Source organism: Neofelis nebulosa, chromosome 6 (assembly GCF_028018385.1).
Source record: "Neofelis nebulosa isolate mNeoNeb1 chromosome 6, mNeoNeb1.pri, whole genome shotgun sequence".
Taxonomy (NCBI): Eukaryota; Metazoa; Chordata; class Mammalia; order Carnivora; family Felidae; genus Neofelis; species Neofelis nebulosa.
The window spans coordinates 139674251-139699917 of record NC_080787.1 but is presented as its reverse complement, the minus strand read 5'-3'; the positions used below and the strand labels follow the sequence as shown (position 1 = coordinate 139699917).

Below are 25667 nucleotides of genomic sequence, written 5' to 3'. Positions count from 1 at the left end.
CCCACCATCGTCAAGTTGACGTTTCGTAGACCAGTCCTTGTAACACGTATTTGCGGTAGACGACTAGAAACTGTCCCTTAGACGAGCGAGCAGCAATCAGGATTTTTCACGGCTCGAAGAGAATCTTTCACGTATCATTGTGATTTCATAGGTTTGATGACAAGTTAACTCTTTGCCGTTTGGGAGGAGCCTCAGCCAGGCGATAAAAAAGTGAGGAAAGCTAATGGAAACTCGGTGGTGGTCCCAGTGGACTTATAATAACTGTCACGGGGCAGCAAACAAGATAAAAGTGGGGGATTGTAACGGATCGGAAATACCTGTGCAAGTCAGGCAAATAACGCCTGGTGCCTCAGAGAACGGATTCCTTCCTTCATTTGTAGGATGATTCGCTTGACTTGTGTAATGTCGTTTGAAGCAACTCTAAAAGCCTTTGACTCGTGGCAAATGACACCTCGCTCAGAAACCAAATTCCCAGCTAAGGCCCTTTGTGGTCGGGGGGCTCCTGCCCCTGCTCTGTCTGGAAGGCTTCACCCTGGCCCTCGACCTCCATAAACACCACTCTTTTTCAGGACATCTCAAGGGCACTGCCGGGTTCTCTCTACTGCTGCCCCTTCTGACAGGAGATGTGAGTCCTTACTGTCCCCTTTGCACCTTGGTGCCCCCAGCACTTGGCTGACACACGACTTTGTCTGCTTTCCCCTAGCATCCAGCATCTGGGACAGGGATTGGGGGTTTCTGGTCTTTGCAGCCTCAGTGCACAGTGCAAATTAGACACACGACAATGTTTTAAATCAGAACGAAATTAACGACTGTATATCGTTCCAACCTCAAAAATTCTCCAAGTGTTAGCCCTGGCCTCTCTCCTGAACTCTGGAAGCCAATTTCTTTTTCTTCCTTCCTTCCTTTTTCTTCTTTCTTCCTTCCTTCCTTCCTTCCTTTTTCTTTCTTTCTTTCTTTCTTCCTTCCTTCCTTTCTTCTCTTTCTTTCTCCCTTCCTTCCTTCCTTCCTTCCTTCCTTCCTTCCTTCCTTCCTTCCTTCCTTCCTTCCTTCCCCTTCCTTCCTTCCTTCCTTCCTTCCTTCCTTCCTCTTTCTTTCTTTCTTTCTTTCTTTCTTTCTTTCTTTCTTTCTTTCTTTCTTTCTTTCTTTCTTTCCTTCCTTCCTTCCTTCCTTCCTTCCTTCCCTTCTTTCTCTCTCTCTTTGTTTCTTTCTCTTATGTTTATTTATTGAGAGAGAGAGAGAGCGCCAGTGAGGGGCAGAGAGAGAGAGGGATAGAGAGAATCCCAAGCAGGCTCCACCCTGTCAGGGCACAGCCGGATGCGGGGCTTGAACTCGCGAACCATGAGATCATGGCCTGAGCTGAAATCAAGAGTTGAATGCTTAACTGAGTGAGTCATCCAGGCGCCCCCTCTGGGAACTAATTTCTAACTGTCTCACAGACGACTTGACAGGAAGTTCAACGGGCACCTTAGACAACATGTAATTCCATGTTCATTGCAAAACCAGCTTGCTGTCTCTTTTCTTTCCAGGTCTGTCTTTCTAGGTCCCAGGAGGCACCTTACACCCCTTCCTCACATTCCATCCCTTGTCGGCTCCTCCGACTTCCACGGGTCTCCCAGCACACACTTTCCTCTCCCCTCCTGTGGTCACTCCCCTGTCACGGGCCCATGACGCTCACTCGGGCCTTGGCACAGGCCCCTCAAGGTCTCCTGGCCTCAGTCTCTCTCTCTCCTTCAGGAGATCACTGCCAGCGTGGTTCTGTACCCACAAAATGTCAAATGCCTTTGGGCACCCCAGCATGTCATTCAAAGTCTTGATCTCTAACCCATCCTCCTCCTAAGTGGCCTTCGCTTTCTTTGGAGTTCCGTGGCACTTTATCATTTACACCTTTCTTTTGGCAAGTAAATGCACACACTGTTGGCTGTAATTTTTAAAATGCTGATGCCTTATTTATCCAAACGGTCTCCTCCCCCTAGGGGTGGCATCACGTTTTATGCTTTGTTATGTGTGTCAGGGCTTAGCACACCCGGCATCATGAAAACACACGCGTTGACCTACGCAAAGAAAAATATCACGATGTGTAAAATCTAAGTTATTCCTGGGTGAAGATCTCGTACGCTTTAATATTCAGAATACTAGAACTTTCTTTTGCCATTTCCCACCAGCCATGCTCAGAGGGCTGATATGGAGAGTAATGAGTCATCTATATAAAACATTGGGAAGAGCGTCTGACCTACGGTTAAAGCCATCATGATGATGGTGAGGAGGAGGAGGACGGAGAGGGGAAGAAGGAGCACCCTCAAGGAGGACCGGATACGTCCACGCAAAATGCGGATAAACTGTTTCCACGCAAACGGCCATACCGCCAAGCAATACCATCTGGAGGGATCCTTGAGCTGCACGTCCGTATGTAAGCACATTAATAAAAATATATTTGGGCTGGTTTATACTACTGCTGGTCAGTAACTGGTTCAAGAAGAGAGGCTAGGGCAGCGATTGGGAAAGGTGGAGTAATGAGCAGATAGGGCTGGTGGGCACTAGAGCCTGAGGTATGAGCTCCTTACAAGACTGCTTCTCCCAACGGGAACTTAAGTCCGGGAGTCTACCGATAGTGAGTTCACATGGGCAGAGCCTTCCTTAAAAATTCCCTTGCTCTCTGTGGCGTTGGCAGGCAACCAACACACTTGGGCAGCTCCGAACGTACGTTCTCTGCTCGACTTCCAGTTGTGGAAAGGTCAAGGGAACTGGAGACATGGTTCTTAGAGGGGGGCCTGGAGGGACAGGAGATATGGGGCAAGGCGACGTGGGAAGAGCACAGACACCCGAAGGAATGAACTGCAATGCATCTCAGCTGGGTGGCACCGAGTGAGAGACAGAGGAACCAGAGGTGAGCAGGTGGCACGGGGGCACCATCTCCCCAGAGCCAGTCGTGGGGGCGGGTCTGGAGGTTTGGAAAGTCGGTTTTCAGAGCAGAAACACAGACGGGTTTGGGAATTGGACGATGGCTTTTGAAAGGTGCAAGAAAGCATGGTAGGTAACTTACATGGGTCCTACACTCTCTAGAGCTTTCTTGGGGTTGGAATGAGTCTCAAACAGAAGACGGACGTCCGTGATCGCTGCAGCAACTTACGTTTCCAGCCCCAGGTCTCCTCCTTACCAGAACGTGGTGCCTTTATTACGCATACCTAATGCAGGCATACCAGCAAATTCTTATAGGGGGTTGGCAATGAGTCTGTGAATTTTCTTTATGGGTCTTCTAGGGACTTTATAGTTACATTTGTTCCCTGATTAAATTAGATTTGTGATTCTCACTGGTATAAAATGTTTTGAGTTTTCAGTGATATGAAGGAAAGGCTAAAAGATGACCATTCTTTCTTTCAAAAGCGATAAACAGAAAATATTTAATGGAGACACATAATAGGTAAATTATGTTTTTTAACACTTAATCTGATAGCCATGGGTGGATAAATTAAGGTCAGGCCTGCAACTTGCCATGACTTCAGATATTATCAATTATATTTTCCTTGAAAACTATAACTATAGGTTTAATTTTTTTTCATGTTTTATCTATTTTTGAGAGAGAGATACAGCACGAGCAGAGAAGGGGCAGAGAGAGAGGGAGACAGAATCCGAAGCAGGCTCCAGGCTCCGAGCCATCAGCACAGAGCCCGACGCGGGGCTCGAACTCACAAACTGTGAGATCATGACCCGAGCGGAAGTTGGACGCTTAACCGACTGAGCCATCCACGTGCCCCGTAACTGTAGGTTTAAAGTGTGCCAAATGTCTGATAAATTTAGCCCTCTTTCCATTTATCCATTCCCTCCACACCCTACAAAATGACTCTGAGGAGCACTGGGCCCTTTAGTTTGGAAAGCTGGAATCTGGTTTGTATGAATTTAATTTCCCATGCAGAGATGACTGAGCTGCTTCTGATTATAAGCCTCTTACTAAACACTGTGACAGTCAAGTATAACAAATGCAACAAAGAGGCACAGTAAAGAAAAGCTCCGTGAGGACCAGATGATTGTACGGGTGTCTTTCGGAAGTTCTGAACTGGGGTGGGCCTCGACCGTCAGTTTCTGCCCTGAATCCAAACTAAAAACAGGGAGAAAGCAAGCAGGCTGGAGACGGAAGTGGAGGAGGAAGGGGCCAGTATTTCACCAGTCCCTAGAGAAAACACAAGATAAATATGCCAACTGTGGGGCTGGACACTAAGTGCTACAAACACCTCTTCTAGGTTTGTAGAAACTAAGAAAGAACCAACATGTGGGGATTAATAACAGGTTAAAAATTTAACTTGATGACAGAGATCTCTGATACCGTTATCCCTTGGCTTATTATCCAGCCAAAGCTGATTCCAGTTAAAGTGATTTTATATTTATGCTAAAAATAAATTAGCGTCACACTAGGGGAGAAGAGACCCTCTAAGCAAATGGACGAGACCTAGATAACCTCATGCGCTAGAGAAGCAAACGTCATTTTCATGAGTCACAAAGCTTGTCAATGTGATAAACGGTTTCTGGAAATCGAGAACGCTGCCGGCCACCTTCCTTTCCCCTAAAACATGTCACCCTGGAAGACAAGGACGATAGACACATGTTTGGCTGGCCTCTGGACCCTGGGGAGGAGGGTGTGGTCACAAAGCAACCAGCCAGCCCGCGGGGATGCTGCAGGGACGTCACTGTAAGAGGAAGCCAGTGGCTGCCTGTGCTGGAGGAAGGCATGTTCGGGAGAAAGCAGGAAATTCTGATGTAGAGATAAGGCAGGGTAGTGAGAAGGGGACCCGCGCCGGCTGGGGAGAGGAAACGAATCAGATCCCCAGGGAAGGAGAGAAAGGGCATGACACAAAGAGAAGGAGGCCAGATGGGGAGGGAGACCCGTGAGCAGGGCTGGAGTCTGGTTTATTTCAGGTGTTGGGGTAACCAGGGCTGAGGAGGAGGGGGAGATAGGAAGGCTGTGTGCTGAGACTTAAAAGAAATAAGCTTGGAATTCTTTGTTTATTTGTGGGGGGTAGGGTAGGAAGGTGGAAGAGCAGAGAGGGAGGGGAGGGAGTGAAACGAGGGGGTGATTTCGTAGCTTCTGAGTGTCCGAGCGATGCGCTGGGGCTGAGGGATGCGTGATGTCACGCGACAGTGAGCCCCTAACTACATGACTGCTTATCCACTGCATTTAAAGTGCAGCCTGGGGAGTGAATGTTTAATTTTTTCACCATGTAACTGGCCGTAAATCTCTGGAAAATGTGAGGAGCGATGCATTTGATTTGAACCTACAAAGGCTGAATTAATTCACCTTCATGCTTAACCGAGTGAAGCCAGTTTATAACCATGCATCCCTAAGTGGGGCCGGTGCACAGAGGGGAGAACGTATCCCCACCGCGCTTGAGAATAACTTCATCGCTGACCTGAATCGGATCCAGTGGAAACTAAACATTCAGTACATACTTTTACAGTAGAGGGAGTAGAACGGAAAACAAAGTGAGCTTAGCCGAAACGTGAGAAAGAACAAAACGGGGCCGAGGCTCAGCTGGGTGGGGCCACAGTCTACTTTCCCACCCCCTGCACCCCCCAGGCCAGTAAGTCTCCACCCAGCATGAGTTGTGGATGACATCACTCACTTCCCAAATACACGGCGGCGGTTTCCTGCTTTCCACAGCCCAGCCAAGCGATGTGGTCAGCGGCGCACCTGGGCACAGATGTGGCCGGGTCGGGTCAGGTCAGAGTGGAAATGAAGGCCACACCAGTGCACGATCATGTGCTCGCTCGGTAAACTGCGTGCTTTAGCGCTGATCTTTTGGTCCCTCTTTCTTGGACAGACTTGCACACTGTGATGGGTCCAGGCCAGGCCAGTCGCGGCAGGAGCAAAAAACGCACGAACACGTAGGCAGTGCCCGTGATCAATACTCTGCTCTGGAAAGAGCCCAGGGACCAAAGTGAAGGGAGGAGGAAGGGACAGGGGAGCTTTGACTTGCTGCATTTCCTAGTCCCCCCCTATCTCATCAGTTTGTGGGGTGAAAGCACTTAGCTTTTTTTCTGTACAGTTCCAAGTATCCACTCTGCCTCCCGAAACGCCCTCCCTGGCAGTGACCAGCATATCAACGCCCTATGACGTCTTAACCCCTTCTGCGTGAACCGTGAGTCTGCTTATCTCCAAAATTCTAGCCCACGTTCTTGCCCCGAAGAGTCATCTTGTCGTAATTTTATGTCCCATGTTGGTCGATAGAGAAGACTTCCCTGTCAGGGGGACCTCAGCACAGGAGGACTTCTACGTTCTTTGGGAGTCTCAGTGCGATATCAAAGGAGAAGAGTGGGACACACCGAACGCTGACATCAAATGGACTTGGGGTGGAATTCACAGAGCCGGACATTTCTCCACGCCAACTGTTTGACAACTCGATCTCGCATTTCCTTAGCAGAATCTGGGGCTGGCAAACGTTAGACAGAACCAGACGCACCACACTCAGGAGTGCATTTCTTACGACGACACCCTAGCCCTTCTGTCCCGCCTTCAGGGTCTCACCTTTACAGGTGTTAAAACACTGCAAGGCAGCTGGGATGGGCAGACGACGGGACCCGGCAGGTGCCACCTGCTGCGCACAGAGTACTACTGACTCCCCGGCAACTGAATGGCCCTAGTTAAACATTTTTTCCCAAGGACTTTTAGTTTATCACTTGCCTATTCATTGCATTTTCATGGTATAGAAGGGACTCATGCTCAATGCAGATACTGAAATAAGCAGAAAAGTACAGAAAAAAAAGCTGCTTCTACTACTGCAGCCCAATGTTAACATTCTGGTGTCTTCCCAGTTTTTTTTCCAAGTGGAGTGTAATTTACTTCCCAGTAATATCATGGCATATACTTTGCTTACGTGCTAATAATTTTATGTCAGGCAATTTATGCCAAATGATTAAAGAGCCCCTGTACACTGTAGAAACCTAAAGGCAATATCAAAACAGTGTGACCAGAAGAGAAAGACCACCTACTGAATTTCTTTTGGCACAAGATTGTTTTGGAGAAATTTAATAAGCTATCAGGTTGATTGAACACGATAAACCGTGAGCTTTGGAAGAATTTCGGAAATATAACGTAACAGGGTAATCCATGGAATCCAGGGTAGGAAAATCTTGAAAACAATTTGCTCTTTTCTTCCCACATCAAGAACCTGTATTTGCTAAACAGTGTCTTAGAAGGAGATGCACTAAGTAGTGATAATCTGGTCAGGAATCTTGTACCGTTTGTAGCTTTCAAGAATACGCCTGAAATAACATATAACTATGTCATTAAGGAGAAGCAAGAATATATATGGTGTTTAGTGGGAATGGAGACTGAGATTTTGCGAGGGAAAAAGTAGCTACAGCAAGATGAGAAACACCGAGAGTGCAGGGAAGAGTGGTAGCTGAGCCGAACGTCCCTAAGCTAGTAATCCTTGCCTCGGGTGCTTCTATACAAACAGACGGGGAAGTGAAAGCCACTAGCGAAGCGGCCACAGCAGTTACTGATATTTCTAATTATTATTGTATCGTGTCATAACTAAATAGAACATGATGAAATGAAGTAATTAAGTGGGAAAAAAAACCCTCTGGCCTATAAGTAAAGACAGGGGGTTAAACAGTCAATATCCACAAAGGTAAATCTGGAGGGGGGAACACTGAATTCCCCAGACATGTCACCACGTGATCGCTCAAGGTCATCAGGGCTGGAGACGTTTATTGTTTGAGGACAGACTTGTCTATACTCACATTCGCCACTTTGGAACCTACTACATAGCTGGGGGCTGTTTCTCCTTTGTCATAAAGCCTACAGCTTCCTGTCCTTGGATGATTTCTTTTACCACGGTATAGCAGAAGGCCCATTAGGGAAGGACTTGGTCTTATTCGCCTCCACGTGGTTTTATGAATGAATGAATGAATGAACACTGCAGAAAAACTGAGAAGCTTTCTGATGTCGAGGTCTCAGTTTGGCCTTTCTTTCTGGAGTGGATAGATGGATATGTATTTCAAAAGTACTCAGGGGGCACCTGGGTGGCTCAAGTCGGTTAAGCGTCTCACTTTGGCTCAGGTCACGATCCCATGGTTTGTGAGTTCAAGCCCCACACTGGGCTCTGTGCTGACAGCCCGGAGCCTGGAGCCTGCTTCCGATTCTGTATCTCTGTCTCTCTCTGTCCCTCCCCCACTCGTGCTCTGTCCCTCTCTCAAAGATAAACATTGAAAATAATTAAAACAAAAAAAAGAAGAACTCAAATAAGCACATGTTTTGTGATTAAGAGTAAGAGTGACTCAGGATGCTAGGATTTTCCCACCTGCAGGAACCAGCCCCTCCGGTGTCCCCATTCCCTTTCCCTCAGTCATCTCAGCAGGAAATTACTACACTGTGTCTCCCACACGGGTGATGAATGTTCGAAGCATTTCAAAAGACCGTAGCAGGGCCCAGAATGGGGTCAAGTAAAAGTAAATACCAGCCCTTATTAGGCGATCCTGGCCTCCAACGGTGCGCTTGCCCTGATACATGCGCAACTTCCCGCTGTCATAGAAAGCGGACGCTAAGGCCACCAACTACACGTGACCGTTTCCTGACCTCCAGGAACTTCTTTAGTCAGGCACTGCTTCCTTCCTGCGTCCTCACACTTGACTGTTTCACTGACGGTTCCTGGCCTGGCCCTGCGGGTGGGGGCACCACAGGGCAGCCCGGGGCTCTCTTCAGGACACTGCGGGCCTGCGGCCGCCCCCCAAACGCCATTCCTCACATTCATTTTCCTGCTAGTCATTCGTCAGTGTTTCCCGCATGAGTGGCGGCTCCAGAACTCTGACTTCCCAGAACTGGTCTCAACATGTGGGTCTGGTGGTATTAGCTGGGATGGGAGAAGATCCACAGCGTATATTTGTTTAGTGTCCACAGGATTTTAGATTATGACTTCTGATGACTGTTAAATGCTCAGAACTATTAAGGTTATTAACTAATTTAAAAAAATTTTTTTAATGTTTATTTATTTTTGACAGAGAGAGACAGGGTGGGAGTAGGAGAGGGACAGAGAGTCAGGGAGATACAGAATCTGAAACAGGCTCCAGGCTCTGAGCTGTCAGCCCAAAGCCCTACGCGGGGCTCGAACTCGGGAACAGTGAGATCATGACCTGAGCTGAAGTCGGACGCTCTTAACCGACTGAGCCACCCAGGTGCCCTTGATTGATTCCTAATTTTTATACCAAACCATTTTCTTTGTCATTCACGTCTGTCTATTCCTACCAGCTGTAAGCTGTCTGAAATGGAAAGCTGCTTTGTTTTGGGATTCCCGGAGCACTGAGCACCATGCCTTCTGTATACTGGTTGAATGAATGAATGAATGAATGAATGAATGAATGAATTTGCTGGGCCAGTTACTGCGGGGTTTTGAATCTGTACAGGGCCAGACCGGGCCGATTCTGAGGGAGGTTGGCTTTCTCCTCGGTGAGGCCCACGGGCACACCCCTCCTCTCTCCGGGCTGTGCTCTTGTTCCTGAGCAAAGGCCTTCACTGACCCAAGCTCAGCAGACTTTGAGCACTTGAGGAGCTGCTGTCACGAGGCCACTCTAAGGGGCATAAAGCAAACTCTTCTCACTCTCCATTTTTGTTCCTTACGTACATCTCCATTGAGGCATTAAGTAAGTTATACTCGATAAAATTCATCCTTTTCAGGTGGTACAGGTCTATGAGTTCTGACAAACCAATATAGTCATGGAACCACCACCACAATCAAAGTAGTCAGAATATAGAGTATTTCCATCGCCCCGGAAGGCTCCCCTGTTGTAGTCACTCCCCTTCTCCGCCCCACCTCCCCTCGGGAGATGTCATCCAGTAGCCATAGGATGTGAACCCTTCTCCCTGTACCAATGCCATTGCTACCCCTCCCCCAGCCCGCCACCGCCCTGACTTCTAGGGACGCCCTGGTCTCCCCCCAGACTCCTGGGGTGGCCCTGTAAATGTGGACGTTTAAAAAAAATTTTTATGTTTATTTACTTATTCTTGAGAGAGAGAGGAGCAGACAGAGGGGGAGAGAGAGAATCCCACGCGGGGCTCCATCCCGCGACCGTGAGATCACGACCTCCACCGGAATCAAGAGTCGGATCCTCAACCGACTGAGCCACCCGGGTGTCCCTAAACGTGCTTGGAGCGTCGTCCTTCACCCTCTTCTCAGGTCTCTCGTGCTTATCCGTGCTTCTCCCCTTGTTTAAGCTCTGCCTTCATCTACATTCTGACAACTCTCAAGGCCTTGCTTCCTGCTCCTCCGAGTGTTATGTCTGCATTTCTAACAGATCCACAGGCCACTTTACGTGTCCCGTTAACGCCCGCACTTCTCCACATCTACGCCACAGTCGTCTAGGCCCGGCCAATCTGCCTTCCCCGTGTGCCTTCTGTGACCACGGCACCGCCGTCCACAGTCAGGCGGCAAGTGCCTCGCCCCCGGCCCCACAGGTAGGTGGCCGCCCTTAAAATCCGTCTTGCATTCTCCTCTTCTCTCCGTATTAGTCTGAACGATTGCCGTGCCATTTACCTCTGGCTCTCAGCCCTCTAACCATGCTCCTTCTGCTGCCGGGGCTATCTTTCTAAAATAAAAATCAGATCGCATTTTTCCTCTTATAAAAATAAAATGAACAAACCAACTCAGAAACTGCCCTGTAGTGACTGCCCAGGGCGCCGAGGAGAAAAGCCCAAGTTCCCACCGACGACAGTCGAGCTCCATAACAGCTTGGCCCGGTCTTGCTCTCCCTGAGCCATTTCTCAGACTCCCCGGCCCGTGCAACCCCAGCCACGCTGGACCACGCTGGGTCTGTCATGTATTTTTGTGCCCGTGAGTTGAAATTCACTGTTTCCCTAGTTCAGAGCTCTTACGAAGTATTCTCGACTCTCTTCTTCCACATACCGTGTTCCCTCATCCACCTCGGGCCAAGGCGGCTGTCGCCGCCCCTGTGCTGAGGGCATTCAGCATGCCAACGCCACCCTTTCTAGATGCCTCTGTGCTATGCAAACCTGTGCCCCTCAGAGTATCGCCATGCCTCACAAGCAATGAGAATGCAAGAAATGCTTATTGAAAACATCTTGCCCAATATTAGATGAAACATGTGAATGTCAAGGGAAAAATTCTGCACTTTTTAATCTACTTTTGGCCCATTCATTGCTTGTTTACATAATAACAACAGAGCCATGTGTTGGATTGAAACACTGGATTTTTGCCAGCCTTTAGAGGTGCTGGGCGGGTCCTGTCTGGCAGGAGCAGTCTCCTCCATTATCTGACTAGAATCAAATCTTATCATTTGAGTACGATAATGTGAAAAAGGTCCGGAGGCACCGTACTAAGCCATTCCACCATTTAAATATCAGACTGAATTCCACCAACTTATTCGCTTCCATGTTCTATGAGGGGAATCCGTTTTATGACTCAAGGGATCCTGAACACACGATTTAAAAAACACAAGAAAGAAAAACTCAAACCACGACGGAAGAGGTGTTTTATATGGTGGAAGAGAATGTCTAGAAAAACAGCAAACACTATTAATTCCCAGCAGCCGATTTGCAAAGCGTTGGCAGAACAGAAGGATTTAAGGCATCAGGACAACACAGCCTGGGGAAGGTTTCCGGAGAATGTTACTCACCGTTCCGACCAGAGGGTAGATGAACCCAGCGCCTATGCTGGCCCGGACATCACTAATGGGCAAAATGAAATCTCTGGGTACGCCTTTCTTGTCAGGTTGGTGAGACAGAGAAAGGTGAGTCTTTGCCATGCAGATGGGCAGATTTCCAAACCCCTGGAAGAAAGGAAAGGAAAGGTGTTCATTGAGCACAGATGTCAGTTTCTTGTATGTGTCCGACTTGCACTCCACACGATCCCCGAGGCTCAGGTCCAGGCACACGGCAGGTGCTGGTCACTACTCGTTCACTGGGCAAGAAGATGGGAAGAAAATTCATTTCCACGTGATCATCGCGTGGCTGAAAGTACCTGCTGTTTATTTCGGAGAACTCTCCGTAAGGAAGGCAGCATTATGTGTGTGTTTGGGGGAAAGTGTGGCTATTTTCAGGCAAAGGAGAAGCAAAGGCCCTGTCAGAAACTATTTCCAAGGATATTAATATCCGGGACTCAGAAAGGTAAAAATGGAGAAAGGCTCCGTAATGAGGCTTTCAGTCGTGTTCACTCATTCTTGGAGGCTGTCGGGAAGCAAAGGGTCCCTTTGTGTTGGTTTATGAATCATGGTTATTTGATCTGCGATCGCATTATATGAACTAAGATGAGGTCACTATTTAAGACTCTTATTTTTGAGGACCAAAGGCGATGCCTGACCCAGAGTTCCAAAGGTGAAAGGGCAGGAAGTCACATGTGGGGTCTCACAAAAAGGACAGTGTCCTTGCAGCCCGGTTCTGATTAAAGGGTACATAGTGTCTCTTCAGAGACTTTGCTAATTGATGGCCACCACATACTGGACACATAACTTTTAAGGAATATTTCTTCAGTCAGTTGGTAGGGATAAAAGGAATATAGTCTTCAGAGGTAACACATGCAGAATTTCTTATGATTCAACTTAAAACTATTTGGAAGATTTTTCAATATTTTCAATTGGAGGGTGGGGCTGGTCTGTTTTCAAATGCTAGAATAGTCTCATACACTGATCAGAAATCTGCTGGGGGACAATCACAATTGCTCTATAGAAATGGGGGCCAGAATTTTGGGTTTCAGAGATCATTCAACGAATGAAATAATTTGAACTGAGGTAGGCTTGCCCGTGTAGTATTTTGCCACTCCAGATATTTAAAAAAACAAAAAACCAACAGGGTATAAACTAGTAGCATATGACTTCACATAAACAAGAAGTTTTAATGCCGAAAACAAACACTAGAATAAATGATGATCCTTAAACATTATTTTAAACTCACGTAAAAAAAAAAAAAAAGATGAATGACAATGACCTTACTTTACTCATTTCATTGCACACGAGTGAAATTTCACTGCAGAACAATGCCAGTATGTACGGCAATTTGTGGGAACCATTTATTTATTTATTTATTTTAACGCTTATTTATTTTTGAGACAGAGAGAGACAGAGCATGAACGGGGGAGGGGCAGAGAGAGAGGGAGACACAGAACCGGAAACAGGCTCCAGGCTCCGAGCCATCAGCCCAGAGTCCGACGCGGGGCTCGAACCCACGGACTGCGAGATCGTGACCTGAGCCGAAGTTGGATGCTTAACCGACTGAGCCACCCAGGCGCCCCGAACCATTTATTTTTTAAAAGCACAAGCTGAGGGCATACGTGGAAAATTCTAAGAAAACATGAGTTGCTAATTATCTTACCAAACCTGGGAGAGTACTCTGGCCGGCATCGGTAGTTTTTATCAAAAAATCAAAATATGAAAAAAAAAAAAAGTCAAAATATGATTTACAAATAGGATTTAGGGGTCGGGAATTTAAAAAAAGAGATCAATGATACTCATAATGAAGTCATTTCGCCAGCCAGCTCTGGAAGTGCTTTGACTTCTATCACATCACAGCAAAGTGGAGGGAGCATTCGAGGCATACGGTCGTTTTGGTCGAGGTGGCTGACCGTGCCGCAGCAGAGTCCATGAATGATGGTCATCGTAGGACTGGGCTCAGGCTGCTGACTCCCAGCCACCTTCACAGACGTTTGCTGACTTGCCTTTGTCACTCTCTAGAAGATGACAGAGCCTTCGACTCTGGTGGGCAATCTCGGCCCCAAGCCAATGAACCACTTGCAGAAAAAATGAACACCAAGAACCCCCATCTTATAAGGTGCACTACATACGCCTTGCCTCACCTGGCACCGTGCTAACATTCGTAAGGGAGTAAGAGCCCTGCAAGGAAGAGGAAGCACCAGAAATCACCCAAATCCGACTCCACAGCCGCACATCCAAGTTTCAATGCTCCTGGCTGAGCGGGAGGGATGAACCATCCCGTCACAGACACGACATCACACATACGATGCATATCGGACAATTTGTAACCACAAAAGTCAATGATGTATCTTTCAGAGGATATACACCTGTGCTATAATGTTCTATTTGTAATCAACAAACTACCCAGGGATATCAGTTCAATCTCTGTGGACTAAGTAGATTGGGCTGAGTTCAGTTGGGGAGACAAATAACAGTCTTTAAGTCAAAGTGAGCATTTTACGAGCCACAGGTGGACTTTTTTTTTTTTTTTTTCCCCTTAAAAGTGTAACTCTTACCTGTTGTGTGTAACGATCTATTTTGGATTGTGCCTCAGGAGACAGTTCGATATCTTTGGCTCCATATACAGCCTGTGCGATGGTTCTTATCTTTTCTACAATTGGAAGCTGGAGAAACACAAATGACGACAAAATTGTTAACGTTAATCTGGAGAAAGAATTGAGGGAAAGCTCGGGGAGTTTCTGTGCAATTGCTTAAAATTCCCTACCAGATTCCCTCCTCAGCACCCGTGGCATTTGAAACAAACACTCTTTTCTCCTTCTATCACCCTTAAAGTATGAAGAAGTATCAAGAAGCTTTAGAGGTTCAGCCAACTCAAAGGCTGCTTATCTAATCATTTTTACCCACTGCATTGTTTTAAAAGATGTACTTCATACTACGGTTTTAATGGTCTTATGTGTCAGAACAGGAGTCTCCTAACTAAATACGCAAGGCTGGTACTCAAGTGCATCTCAGCTCGGGGTTATGTAACAGAGAACACAGCAATACTAGAAAACGAGTACTTTTTTTGTGAGTAGGAGTGGGCTGATATTTTGATATAAATGTCGATGTGCTGACTTTATTGGGAAATCGGGGTTGAGTCTAGTGTCACTTCAGCGAATTATGAGAAATCATGGAGACTGGGAAAGAATCCAAGAAGGCTGGATACAGGCACAGAAGTGTGTGTGGTGGAGAATAACAATCCTCCATAATACTGGAGGGGAAACGTGGATGCAGACTGCTGGCAAAATCCTGAATGTGATCTTCAGAAAGAACCGCGGTTCACCGGAAAGGAGTATGTCGCAGATGAAGTGATTCTTACTTAAGCAAATCATTTGACAAAGTCATTCATAATTTTACTATGGGTGGAAGGTACAGAGGCATAATGCAGTCAGTGGATTTACTGTTTGGTGCACAGCTGCTGGACTGAGTGCCCACTGGTGGAATGAATGTCACCAAGGGGCAGACGTACGTCTGTACATTCGTACGAATTACTACTGATCCACACAGGAAGGAGAGTTATCCCATGGGAGAAAATGAAAGCTGGGTCTACCCCCCACCCCCATCTGACAGAACCCCAAACTGCTTTTGAATGTGTTTTTCATTACTAGAGTTTTTATTACTGTAGACTGGTTCTGTAGCCTGGAACTTAAATATTGGATGTTGCAACAAATAATAAATGAAGGTGTGAGTCATTATAACGTTTCCCTGAAGGACGTAAAAGATGGTTTGAGTCAATGGAGAGAAATACTCTGTTCACAGACGAGAATACTGTACAGATGTCAGTTCTCTCAAACTTCACCTATTAGTTCAGTGCAATTCCAATAAAAATCCCAAGAGCGCTTTGGGATGCTTGGCCAACCAATTCTCAAATTCCTAAGAGTAATGGCACAGATAGGTAAGATAACTTCAAAGGTAAGTAAAACCATAAGAACAAAGATAGGGACTTGCCTTTCCAGATCAATCAGACTACAGAACTATGGTAATGAATTCCATATGGTATTGGCATAAGACTACATGAATCAATCAATGGAAGATAAGAAAGAACCCAGAAGGATACCGCAGCAGGTGTGGGACCGTATATAGTAGAAATGACACAAAACAGAGAAAGGGCTGACCATTCAACTGACATTCAGCTAGAGAGAAATAAAATTAGATTCCTACCTCGCAAGTGGCACTTACATAAATCCAATATAGAACAAAGGCATAACTTTTGAAATTAAAACTCTAAATATTGGAAGAAAACATTGGGAGCTCTCTTTATGATCTTGAGGTAGGGAAGGATTTCTTTTTTTTTTTTTTTTAATTTTTTTTCAACGTTTTTTATTTATTTTTGGGACAGAGAGAGACAGAGCATGAACGGGGGAGGGGCAGAGAGAGAGGGAGACACAGAATCGGAAACAGGCTCCAGGCTCCGAGCCGTCAGCCCAGAGCCCGACGCGGGGCTCGAACTCACGGACCGCGAGATCGTGACCTGGCTGAAGTCGGACGCTTAACCGACTGCGCCACCCAGGCGCCCCCTTAGGGAAGGATTTCTTAAATATGGTAAGAACAGAATATGCCTTAAAAGAAATGATTTATAGATCTGACATCAAAATTAAAAACTTCTTGTGTACAAAAAGACATTATAAATAAGGATAAAGGATAAGGAACAGTCTGGGAGAAGACAGATATAAGCAAATATTTAGCAGTCAAAAGATTAGTTACTGGAATGAATTAAAAAAAACCTCCCACAAGTCAAGAAAAAGACAATTAATACCGGGCCAAAGGAGTGACTGATAACCATATAAAGAATGCCCACTCTCATTAGTAATCAAGGAAACAAACGAAAAGGATAAAAATCTAACTCACACTCATTAGCTTGGCAAGAATGAAAAGTATGAGAATATCAAGGATAGGTGAGGATGTGGGGGGAATGATCCTTCTAAAACCCCTGCCTTGGTTGACATGCTAATAGTCTAGCCCATTGTGAAGCTTCCTAATTGGTCTCTTCACTTCCAACATGCCCTCTACTCTACCATGGTCTAAAAGGTCCTTTTGAAAAGGTACCCAACTACGACAAACCCAAAAGTCTTCCGCTTTTCACGGCCTACTGAAGAAAAAATCTGGTTGTGATATTTAAATACCTGCACAATATGTGCTCTGAAGCATAAGGTTAAGCCCCCATATCTTAAAATTTCCCCATGTCTTCTTGCTTCCGGGCCCTGCACATAAAGCTTCTTCGTCTGTAATCCCGCAAGATCAATCTCCGAGCTCTCTAAGGTCTCTCTCAAAGGCCAGCTTCTCTACAAAGCTTTTACTGATCCTTCCGAAGCACAGGTAGGCATTCTTTTCTCTTCTGTTCAGATGGCCCTGTAATGCGCTTACACGGATGCTTTACAGGACTGGGGCTTCACCCGGGAATGGCAGTAAGGGGGCTGCCGGCAGGGCTCAGGCTATTTCTGGGTACACTGATGGGACGTCAAATGGTAATGGTCCTAGGATCAAACTGGGACCCTGAAGTCTACCACATGGCCAGGGGCCTGTACTCCAGGGGCTGTCACCGGAGAAATCAGAGAATAATCTGCACCTCCAGAAGGGAGTACTCCAAAAAGAAAGGATCATTATTTTCCAGGAAGGCAGAATGCGCAGCAAAGACAGAAAGGAGAAAGAAGTTAATTCTTAGCCCGATGTTTAAGGAGAAGCTGTAATCCTCGGAACTGCCTCACTCAATGGTGACCTGCCTGCTCCAGGAGAGATCAGTGTAAGCGAGGTATGGTGCCAGGAATGTTGTAGGAAGAATTACAGAGATAACCTACAGGGCAGCTTCTACTGTAAAAGATTCCACATTCCTATTAGGTGAAAAGAAGGAACAGCCTATTGAACTTCTCTGAGGTCAGGGACCACCTCTTGTTCACCTACAGGCGGGGTATTGACACGGCCCCTGGAGTACAGAGTAGGCCCTCAATATATAGTTGAGCAAAGGAACAAATCTTTCTTTTCTTTTTTTTAAACAGTTTTATTTATTATTGAGAGACAGAGCATGAGGCCCTAGGGGTGGGGCAGAGAGAGGGGGGAGACGCAGAATCCGAAGCAGGCTCCAGGCTCTGAGCTGTCAGCACAGAGCCCGCCGCGGGGCTTGAACCCACACACCGCGAGGTCACGACCTGAGCCGAAGTCAGACGCTTAACTGAACTGAGCCACCCAGGTATCCCGGGAACAGATATTTCTGAATCTCCTGTTGACCAAGCAAGGATTCTATGTGGTACAATGTCAATGTCAGATTTTAAGAAAGTGAAGGTGCTGATGTGCTGGAGACAATAACGAGAAAGGACTTTTTGCTGAACCTTAGACCTTCCTCATCAGCAGGATATGCGGACGGGCACTGAAGTGCTTGCTTTCGACACTGCACTTAAGCTAATACGGTCTCCTCTGCTGGTCAATAACTGCTTTGAAAAGAGCAAACCTTTTTAAGAAACAGAAGTTAATCGGATGCTGGAAAATATTTCCAGCATCCACAGAGAGCAAGCAAATGCCCATGCTTTGTCAGGGGAACTCAGGTCTCAGGATACTGTGCTCCCCAAATAGTATGATAGTGGGTGGTCCTGGGCAACAGGCAGTGTCCCCAGGAGAGCTACAAAATGACAACAAAAAAGGATATTGCCATTTATAACATAATCCAACGACTGCAACGCGCTATTTACTGAACTCTGGGTTACAATATGACTTTTCTGTTACGACAATACTTAAAGAGCTCACACGTGAAGCAGGTAAGAGTAAAAGGATGATTAATGAAGGAATTATCGAGTGGGTATTTAACTAATGTATTATGGTTTTTTTCCCCCTTTATTTTTAGAGACAGAGCAAGAATCTGAAGGAGGCTCCGCGCTCACCACAGACCCGGATGCGACGTGGGGCTTGATCCCACGACCCTGGGATCATGATCTGAACCGAAATCAAGAGTCGGATGCTCCGAGGGGCCCCTGTACTGCATGTTTTTAAACCTGACAGTATTTCATTTCAAGAAATATATGTATTTAATTTTTAATTGTAGTAAAATATACAGTAATAGAAAATTGACCATCTTAACCATTTTGAAGTATATAATTCCATACGAAGTACCTCCATGCGGTTGTAAAACCAATCTCCAGAACTCTTTTCATTTGGCAAAACAAAAGCCGTGTACCCGTTCAACACTAACTCCCCCTTCTTCCCTCCCCTCGGCTCGTGGCAACTGCTTTTCCTCTACGAATTTGGCTACCCCAGCTACCTCACACAGGTGGAACCAGAGAACATTCGGCCTCTTGCACCTGGGGTATTTCAGTTAGCATGACACTCAAGGTTCGTCCGTGTCGCAGCATGTGTCTGAATTTCCTTCCCTTTGAAGGCTGTGTTATGTTTCACTGTAAGTGCATTTTTTTCTTCTCTAGGCACCCACTGATGGACACTCGGCTCTTTCCTACCTTTCCACTGCTGTGAATAATGCTGTTAGGACCGCGCATGTACAAATACCTCCTTGGAGATTCAGCTTTCAATTCTTCGGGACATTCAGAAATACGCATTTTTGGCTGATGACTAAACCACCTTCCTTTCCAATGCTCATTTGATAGTATTTTGAGAATTTCAAGCAGGTGCCAGGCTGACTAGGTAAGCCGTGTAGTTGTTTTTTGTCTAATTCCTGTAGGAAAATTGCAACCGCCCAAACGTGACATGCTGGGAAAGTGTAGGGAAGCAGGCAAAGGCCAGCAGTAGGAGTCCAGCTGGGCGCCTTGTCTCCCCTCTTTACCCTCAGATGCCAGACCCCCAGGCTTCCCAACATGCCTTGCCTGCCTCTTGCCCTTCCGCACTTTCGCCGCCCTGGCCCCAGGCTTGCTATGCCCGGGGAAGATGAGCGTGTTCCCTGACTGCTCTGACACGTGCAGTGCTGTCCAACGTGAGCCTAAGAGAATGTCACATCCACACCCTGGCGCGTGACCCGCAGCCCCATGCTAAATAAATCAAGCGTGTCAGCTGACCTAGCCACAAATCCCAAGACCAAAATCCTCTCTGGACTGCGACTACAATTTTTCTTTGTCACTCACGTGGACAAGCGAATAAATAAAAAGATTATCTTAGTCAATGTATCTTTTGGGTTTTATATAAAAACGAAAAACTGCCCTGATAAGGCAGTTCCCATCGCATACAACCTATGTTAGGTCAGTAGGCAAGGGACATCCTGCTGTTGCTCGGCTCAATTTGGGGGAGAAGTACAATCTTTTAAGAAAAAAACAACAAAAAAGAGAGAGCCAAGCTGTCACGTGATCTTGATCTGAACTTGATATTCACCTACACTGCTTGGTTTTAAATGCGTTTTCAATAAAACAAATAAAATGGTAAATTATGAAAGCTTACGAATTAACCACCCCTGGCTTTCCCTGACTCTGTAAATATTTACTAATTTATCTGTTCACCACATCATTCTCCTCCTATCCCTAATGTCTAGGAGAGTGGCTTGCACACAGTAGGGATTCCACAAACATCTGCTGAATAAATAAATAGCCACCGAGGGCGAGTACCTTCACGATGTCACGGTATACAGAGAACTTTGGGGACCTCCTGAATAAAGCGCGTCTGATGGGGTGGGGACAATGACACAACGCACAAATACGACACACTAGTGCCCTGGAGGACAAAATTCTTAATTGTGGTTAATTTAAATTTAAATAGCCACCTGTAATCGGTCACTATGGGCCTGGGCAGCACAGCTCTGGAGAACAACTCTGACCAATTGTTGTATCGTTGTACAGCCTTCCGCCCACAGTACGTGCACCGTAAAATTAGCTGAGGAACAGCACAAAGGTAAGTTGGAGGATGTGGTGACTTCTTCCTGCGTTATATGCATTTTGTATATATGATGATCCAGGCTCAAAGAAGCTGAGTTAGTCAAAGTTAGACAGCACATCTTTTTTTTGCTAAGGTCTGGGAAACCTGCTAGAATTATTGTATTATTTATTTATTTATTTATTTATTTTTAAAAAATGTTTATTTATTTTTGAGAGAGAGAGAGAGAGAAAGAGCAAATGGGGGAGGAGCAGAGAGAGAGAGACAGAGAGAGAGAATCCCAGGCAGGCTCCTTACAGCCAGCACAGAGCCCGACGTGAGGCTTGATCTCACAAACCATGAGATCATGACCTGAGCCCAGATCAAGAGTAGGCAACTTAACCAACTGAGCCACCCAGGCACCCCAAGAATTATTATTTAAGACCTTCTTGGTGGAATAAAACTGATCTACAAATTCCAGAAAAGCAGTTACACAAAGCTTTAAAATATTTTTTCGTGAGGAGGAAATGGACAACATGGACAAAGTGAAATAAAACAAAACTTAAAACAGAGGTTAAAAAAGAAGTTCCCAATATCAATGAAGTATACAGGTATTATAATACAGGGGCATCTCAATATACTTGGAGGTCAAGTTCTAAAGTCAGCAGCTCTGACAGTCTTAGGAGACCCATGAAAACACTAAGCCAATACTCTACTATCAATACGATAGAATTTCTTTTTTAACTTTTTACATGTTTTTATTTATTTTGGAGAGACAGAGAGAGACAGGACATGAGTCGGGGAGGGGCAGAGAGGGAGGGAGACACAGAATCCAAAGCAGGCTCCAGGCTCCGAGCTGTCAGCACAGAGTCCGATGTGGGGCTCGAACTCATGAACTGTGAGATCCTGACCTGAGCTGAAGTCAGACACTTAACTGACTGAGCTACCCAGGCGCCCCTACCTTTCTAGTACTTCAAATAAAAGTATATGAAACCATCGAGGTTAATTTACCCTGGGCACACACAAGGTATAAGGGGTTCATTGCAATATACCTTTAGTGTCATGGGAGCAGTGCTCTTACTGAGAAAAACAGACACTTGTATCTTTGACACAAAGCTTATCCCTGGCTGTCAACCAGCACATCTGAGCTCCTAAACGCGTACGTGCTGACTAACGGGAGCCAGCTCACTGAGCAGGTGTCCCTGCTGGCTCGCTGGCCCTGAGCGACAGGTTAACCCAGAAGACTCCAGAGGAATCTCACTGTCCTAAGGCAAACGAGATGTGTGGTGGATATAGCTGGGGTCTGGGGATGGAAAAAAAGCTCATCGCCGAAAGATCTCTATTTGCCTACGTCAAATGATGACAATAAAAAATTCACAGGGGTGAGCTTTTGTACGCTCAAGCAGAACATAAGAGCAACGTCAAGGAAAGGAACATATAGGAAGGGGTGATTTTAATGATCTCCCACCTGCATGAAGAAGCGCTAACGTGGCCTGAGCACGTGGCTTTGCCTACTAACATGTATTTTTATGCCGTATGTGTTGATCCCCTTTCCACAAACTTGGCTTGTAAACCTCAATGTATTATAAGAGTAATACGAATGGTTGAAGGTGTGGTTTAAGTGCTATTTTCACACTCAAGGAGCCCTTGTTTTTGTGTTTTTTTTTTTTTTTTTTTTTTTTTTTTTTTACAAGAGTGTCTTTTTCTTGATTGTTCAGCAGCGTTCATAATTTCCCTCATGGAGATCTATCGGATCCTTTGGAAATGTGCTTCCGAAGAAAAAACTCTGGGTGTAAGAGTCTCACTGAAGAGCATAATAAACTACAGCTGACCCTTGAACAATGGGCGATGTGGGGCACCAACCACCCCCGCATAGTCAAAAATCCAAGAATACTTGACTCTACCCCCCAAATGTAACTAACAGCTTACTGTTGACCAGAAGCCTTGCTCATAAGGTAAATAGTTGATTACCACATAGATTGTATGTTGTATGTACTAGTCTTACAATAAAGGAAGCTGGAGAAAAGAATCGGTTATTAAGAAAACCAAAACAAAGAGAAAATACATTTACAGGATGGTAGCGTATATACTGAAAACAATCCGCGTACGTGGGTCCGTGCAGTTCAATCTTGTGTTGGTTCAAAGGTCAACTGTACTTTTACCAAAGGAAACAGAAATCATTTTTTCACAAAAAGTCATCACTAAGACAAGTCTCCAAACTCTCAGATACTGGAGTGACTGAAAGCCTGTGCTGTTTTAAGTGTTTTTTTCCTAAAATGCTGAAGTTGTAGGTTTCTCTTTTATTTATTTAAAAAAGTTTTTTTAAATGTTTATTTTTGAGAGAGAGAGAGAGAGAGAGAGAGAGAGAGAGCGCACAAATGAGGGATGAGTAGAGAGAGAGAGGGGGAGACAGATCGGAAGCAGGCTCTAGGCTCCGAGCTGTCAGCACAGGGCCCGACACGGGGCTCGACACGGGGCTCGACCCCACGAACCATGAGATCCTGACCTGAGCTGAAGTCAGACGCTCAACTGACTGAGCCACACAGGCGTCCTGGTAGGCTTCTTTTTTAAAGTGGTATGTATTTGGTCCCTTTAATGATAAGATCTGTGATAATATTAAAGAATATTCCTTCAGTGCTTGCGTTTTAGGCTGAGAAACGGGTACTGTCCCTACACAATGGTTGCCCGTCACCTACATTACAGTCGGAATGTCCAGGCAGTGGATGAAGAAGTGGCAGAAGGTGGCTGGCTAACAGGGTGGGACGCTGATGGTTCATTTTACAACCCTCAGTCTTTCTTGATGGGCTCGCAATTTTAGATCAAATAACGCATTTCTGGAAACTTCTATCATAGTGACATTCCACTTTTCAGGTTAGAAGAAAGCACTTAAATGAAATTACAGGAATCCTTGCAACATGCACACGATAAACAGTTATAGACCACTCTTTCTTTCTCATCAGATGCTATTTCTGGCACCAAGGAAACAGAGCTGGGACATGCTTTGCCAGAATCACACAGGACTCAGTCGGATGCGATGAGGAGGCTGGGCGCGTTCTAACAAGAGGCTCTGATCTGACGAGACCTGCCAAAGACAGCTGGGGGAGACGGCCGAGGAGGTGAGCGATATACTGCAGGCCAAGGGACCTGACAGAAAACACAGAAGCCAACGCTGAAACAGAATCTAAGTTTGACAGAGATTTGAGATGTGCCCGCAGAAGGGTGTGGTTTGGTCAAGGGGAGGCAACGGGGGAATTTGGAAAGGAGGCCGGGGGGGGGGGGGGGGGGGCGGGGAAGAGGCTGATGATGGGCTTGGAGAAGTCTGGTTGAAAGACCCAGCTCGGTCATAACAGAAAGCAGAACATGAGAGCATAGGATTTCTGAATGAGATACTGCGCTGCATGGAAAATGTAAGGGGCTGCTTTCTACAGAACATTGCTCAGCAGGGGGGAGAGAGCTGAAAGGGTCGGCGGGAGCAGGAAGGGACCAAGGGCGAGTCTGTAAAAGGGAAGAAGGAGCCAGAGCACGTCACAGGGGGAGACGATGCTACAAGGACAAGGGCAGTAACAACAAACCACATCCCTTCTCGCAGTGTGTGTGTGTGTGTGTGTGTGTGTGTGTGTGTGTGTGTTTGCAATTGCTATGAAATATAAAAGATACACAGAGATGTGCATAAAGGTAATTTTACGTTTTAAAATTCTATTAATTAATTATAACTACACATAGAATGTGACATGCACTTAAGGCCCCAGAACTGTACATTTAAAAATGGTTAAAAGGGGAAATTTCATACGACGTATATTTTTTTCCTACCAATTTAAAAACTCCTATATACACATGTACGTGTGTTTATACTTATCTTTATCTATTTCAAACTTGAGGCTCACAAACCACCCTAACAACTGACACATGTTCAAATTTGAATCATGAAGGAATAGAAAACGATTCCTCAATAACCAAATTAACCCCGCCCCCCCCCCCCCCCCCAACCTGGCCGCCCCGCCTTAAACGGACCAGCAGGAGAGCAAACCCTCCTGGACAAACAGAGTGCAGTAGTTCAGAAATCGGGGATGCTGGCTTCCTGGGCTGAGTCTTCCCGGTCTGTTTTGATCTCCCTCCATCCAGCCCCCGCTGTGATCAAGAGACTGGCTTCGCACAAAGCACAGGAAAGACCCTTTAATAAAAACAAACACTATCCTCTCTTGCCGTCAAGGCCGCACCTCGAAATGTTTGCAAGGTCAGAGGAAGGATACGAAGAGGGTTTTCAACCTTAACTCCTGAGTTAACACACAACACTGAGAGTCTGATTTGCAAGCTGAGTTTTGGTGCCTCACAGCATTTGCAAAAGCGTCTGTCTTTTTTTTTTTTCCTATCACTAAGGGCTCCCAGTTCTAATGCAGAAAGAATGCTAAACATCTTCCTTTAATTTGGTGATGCCTTTCATGCCGGGTGCAACTGGACACTTGGCCTCTAATTCTTGGTTTCAACCCACTTGAACAGGAAAACCAATCCTGGAGCCTGACAACGTTACCTGAGTTACAAGACAGTTCTTGAAGGTCAACTCAGGAAGCCCTCCCCACCCCCTGAAGTGAACACGAGAGAGGGACAGCTAACATTGATTGCCAGCCTCCCACCTTCCCACACACATTTTACTCTGCGACGTTTCATTTTGTCCTCACAGCCAAGTGGTGAAGTTGGTGTCAATATCAGACGCTATTTTATAGATAAAGAAGCTGAGGCTCGGAGAGAGGAGTTAACTTGCTCAAATTTTATCGACCGTAGGAGGCCCAGGCAAGATTTAAACTCAATTCTGCATGACCCCAAAGCTTTCTCCTTTGGACTATAATGCTTCTCCTTCTGTCAAGCGTCCATCCGTTATGGCACAAGTCCGTCACCTTCTCGGAGCGTCTGCTTCTGCATGTAAAATGCAGAGTTGGGGGACGCCTGGGTGGCTCATTTGGCTAAGCTTCCGACTCTTGGTTTTGGCTCAGGTCATGAATTCATGGTTCATGAGTTCAAGCCCCGCATTGGGCTCTGTGCTGACAGCCCTCTGTCAGCTTGCTGTCCCTCCCCCACTTGCTCTCTTTCTCAAAAACAAAACAACACAAAACAAAAAAAAAAACCCAAACATTTTAAAAATGCAGAGTTGGTCCCACACCCCACCCCCCGGCACTGGCTGAGACGTACTCGAATGATGTATGGAATAG

General features: G+C 46.1%; 1 protein-coding gene across 3 annotated transcripts in view; it reads right to left on the bottom strand.

Moving 5' to 3' along the window:
* The window catches only part of MTHFD1L (methylenetetrahydrofolate dehydrogenase (NADP+ dependent) 1 like), a 189483-nt gene that overhangs the window by 40882 nt on the left and 122934 nt on the right, over nt 1-25667 (bottom strand). For all 3 annotated transcript variants that reach the window (XM_058735646.1, XM_058735644.1, XM_058735643.1), the window contains 2 exons: nt 14205-14312; nt 11620-11772 (listed from right to left, as the gene is read on the bottom strand). In XM_058735646.1, the coding sequence (XP_058591629.1) occupies nt 11620-11772; nt 14205-14312 (261 nt within the window). The remainder of the gene's footprint in view (nt 1-11619; nt 11773-14204; nt 14313-25667) is intronic.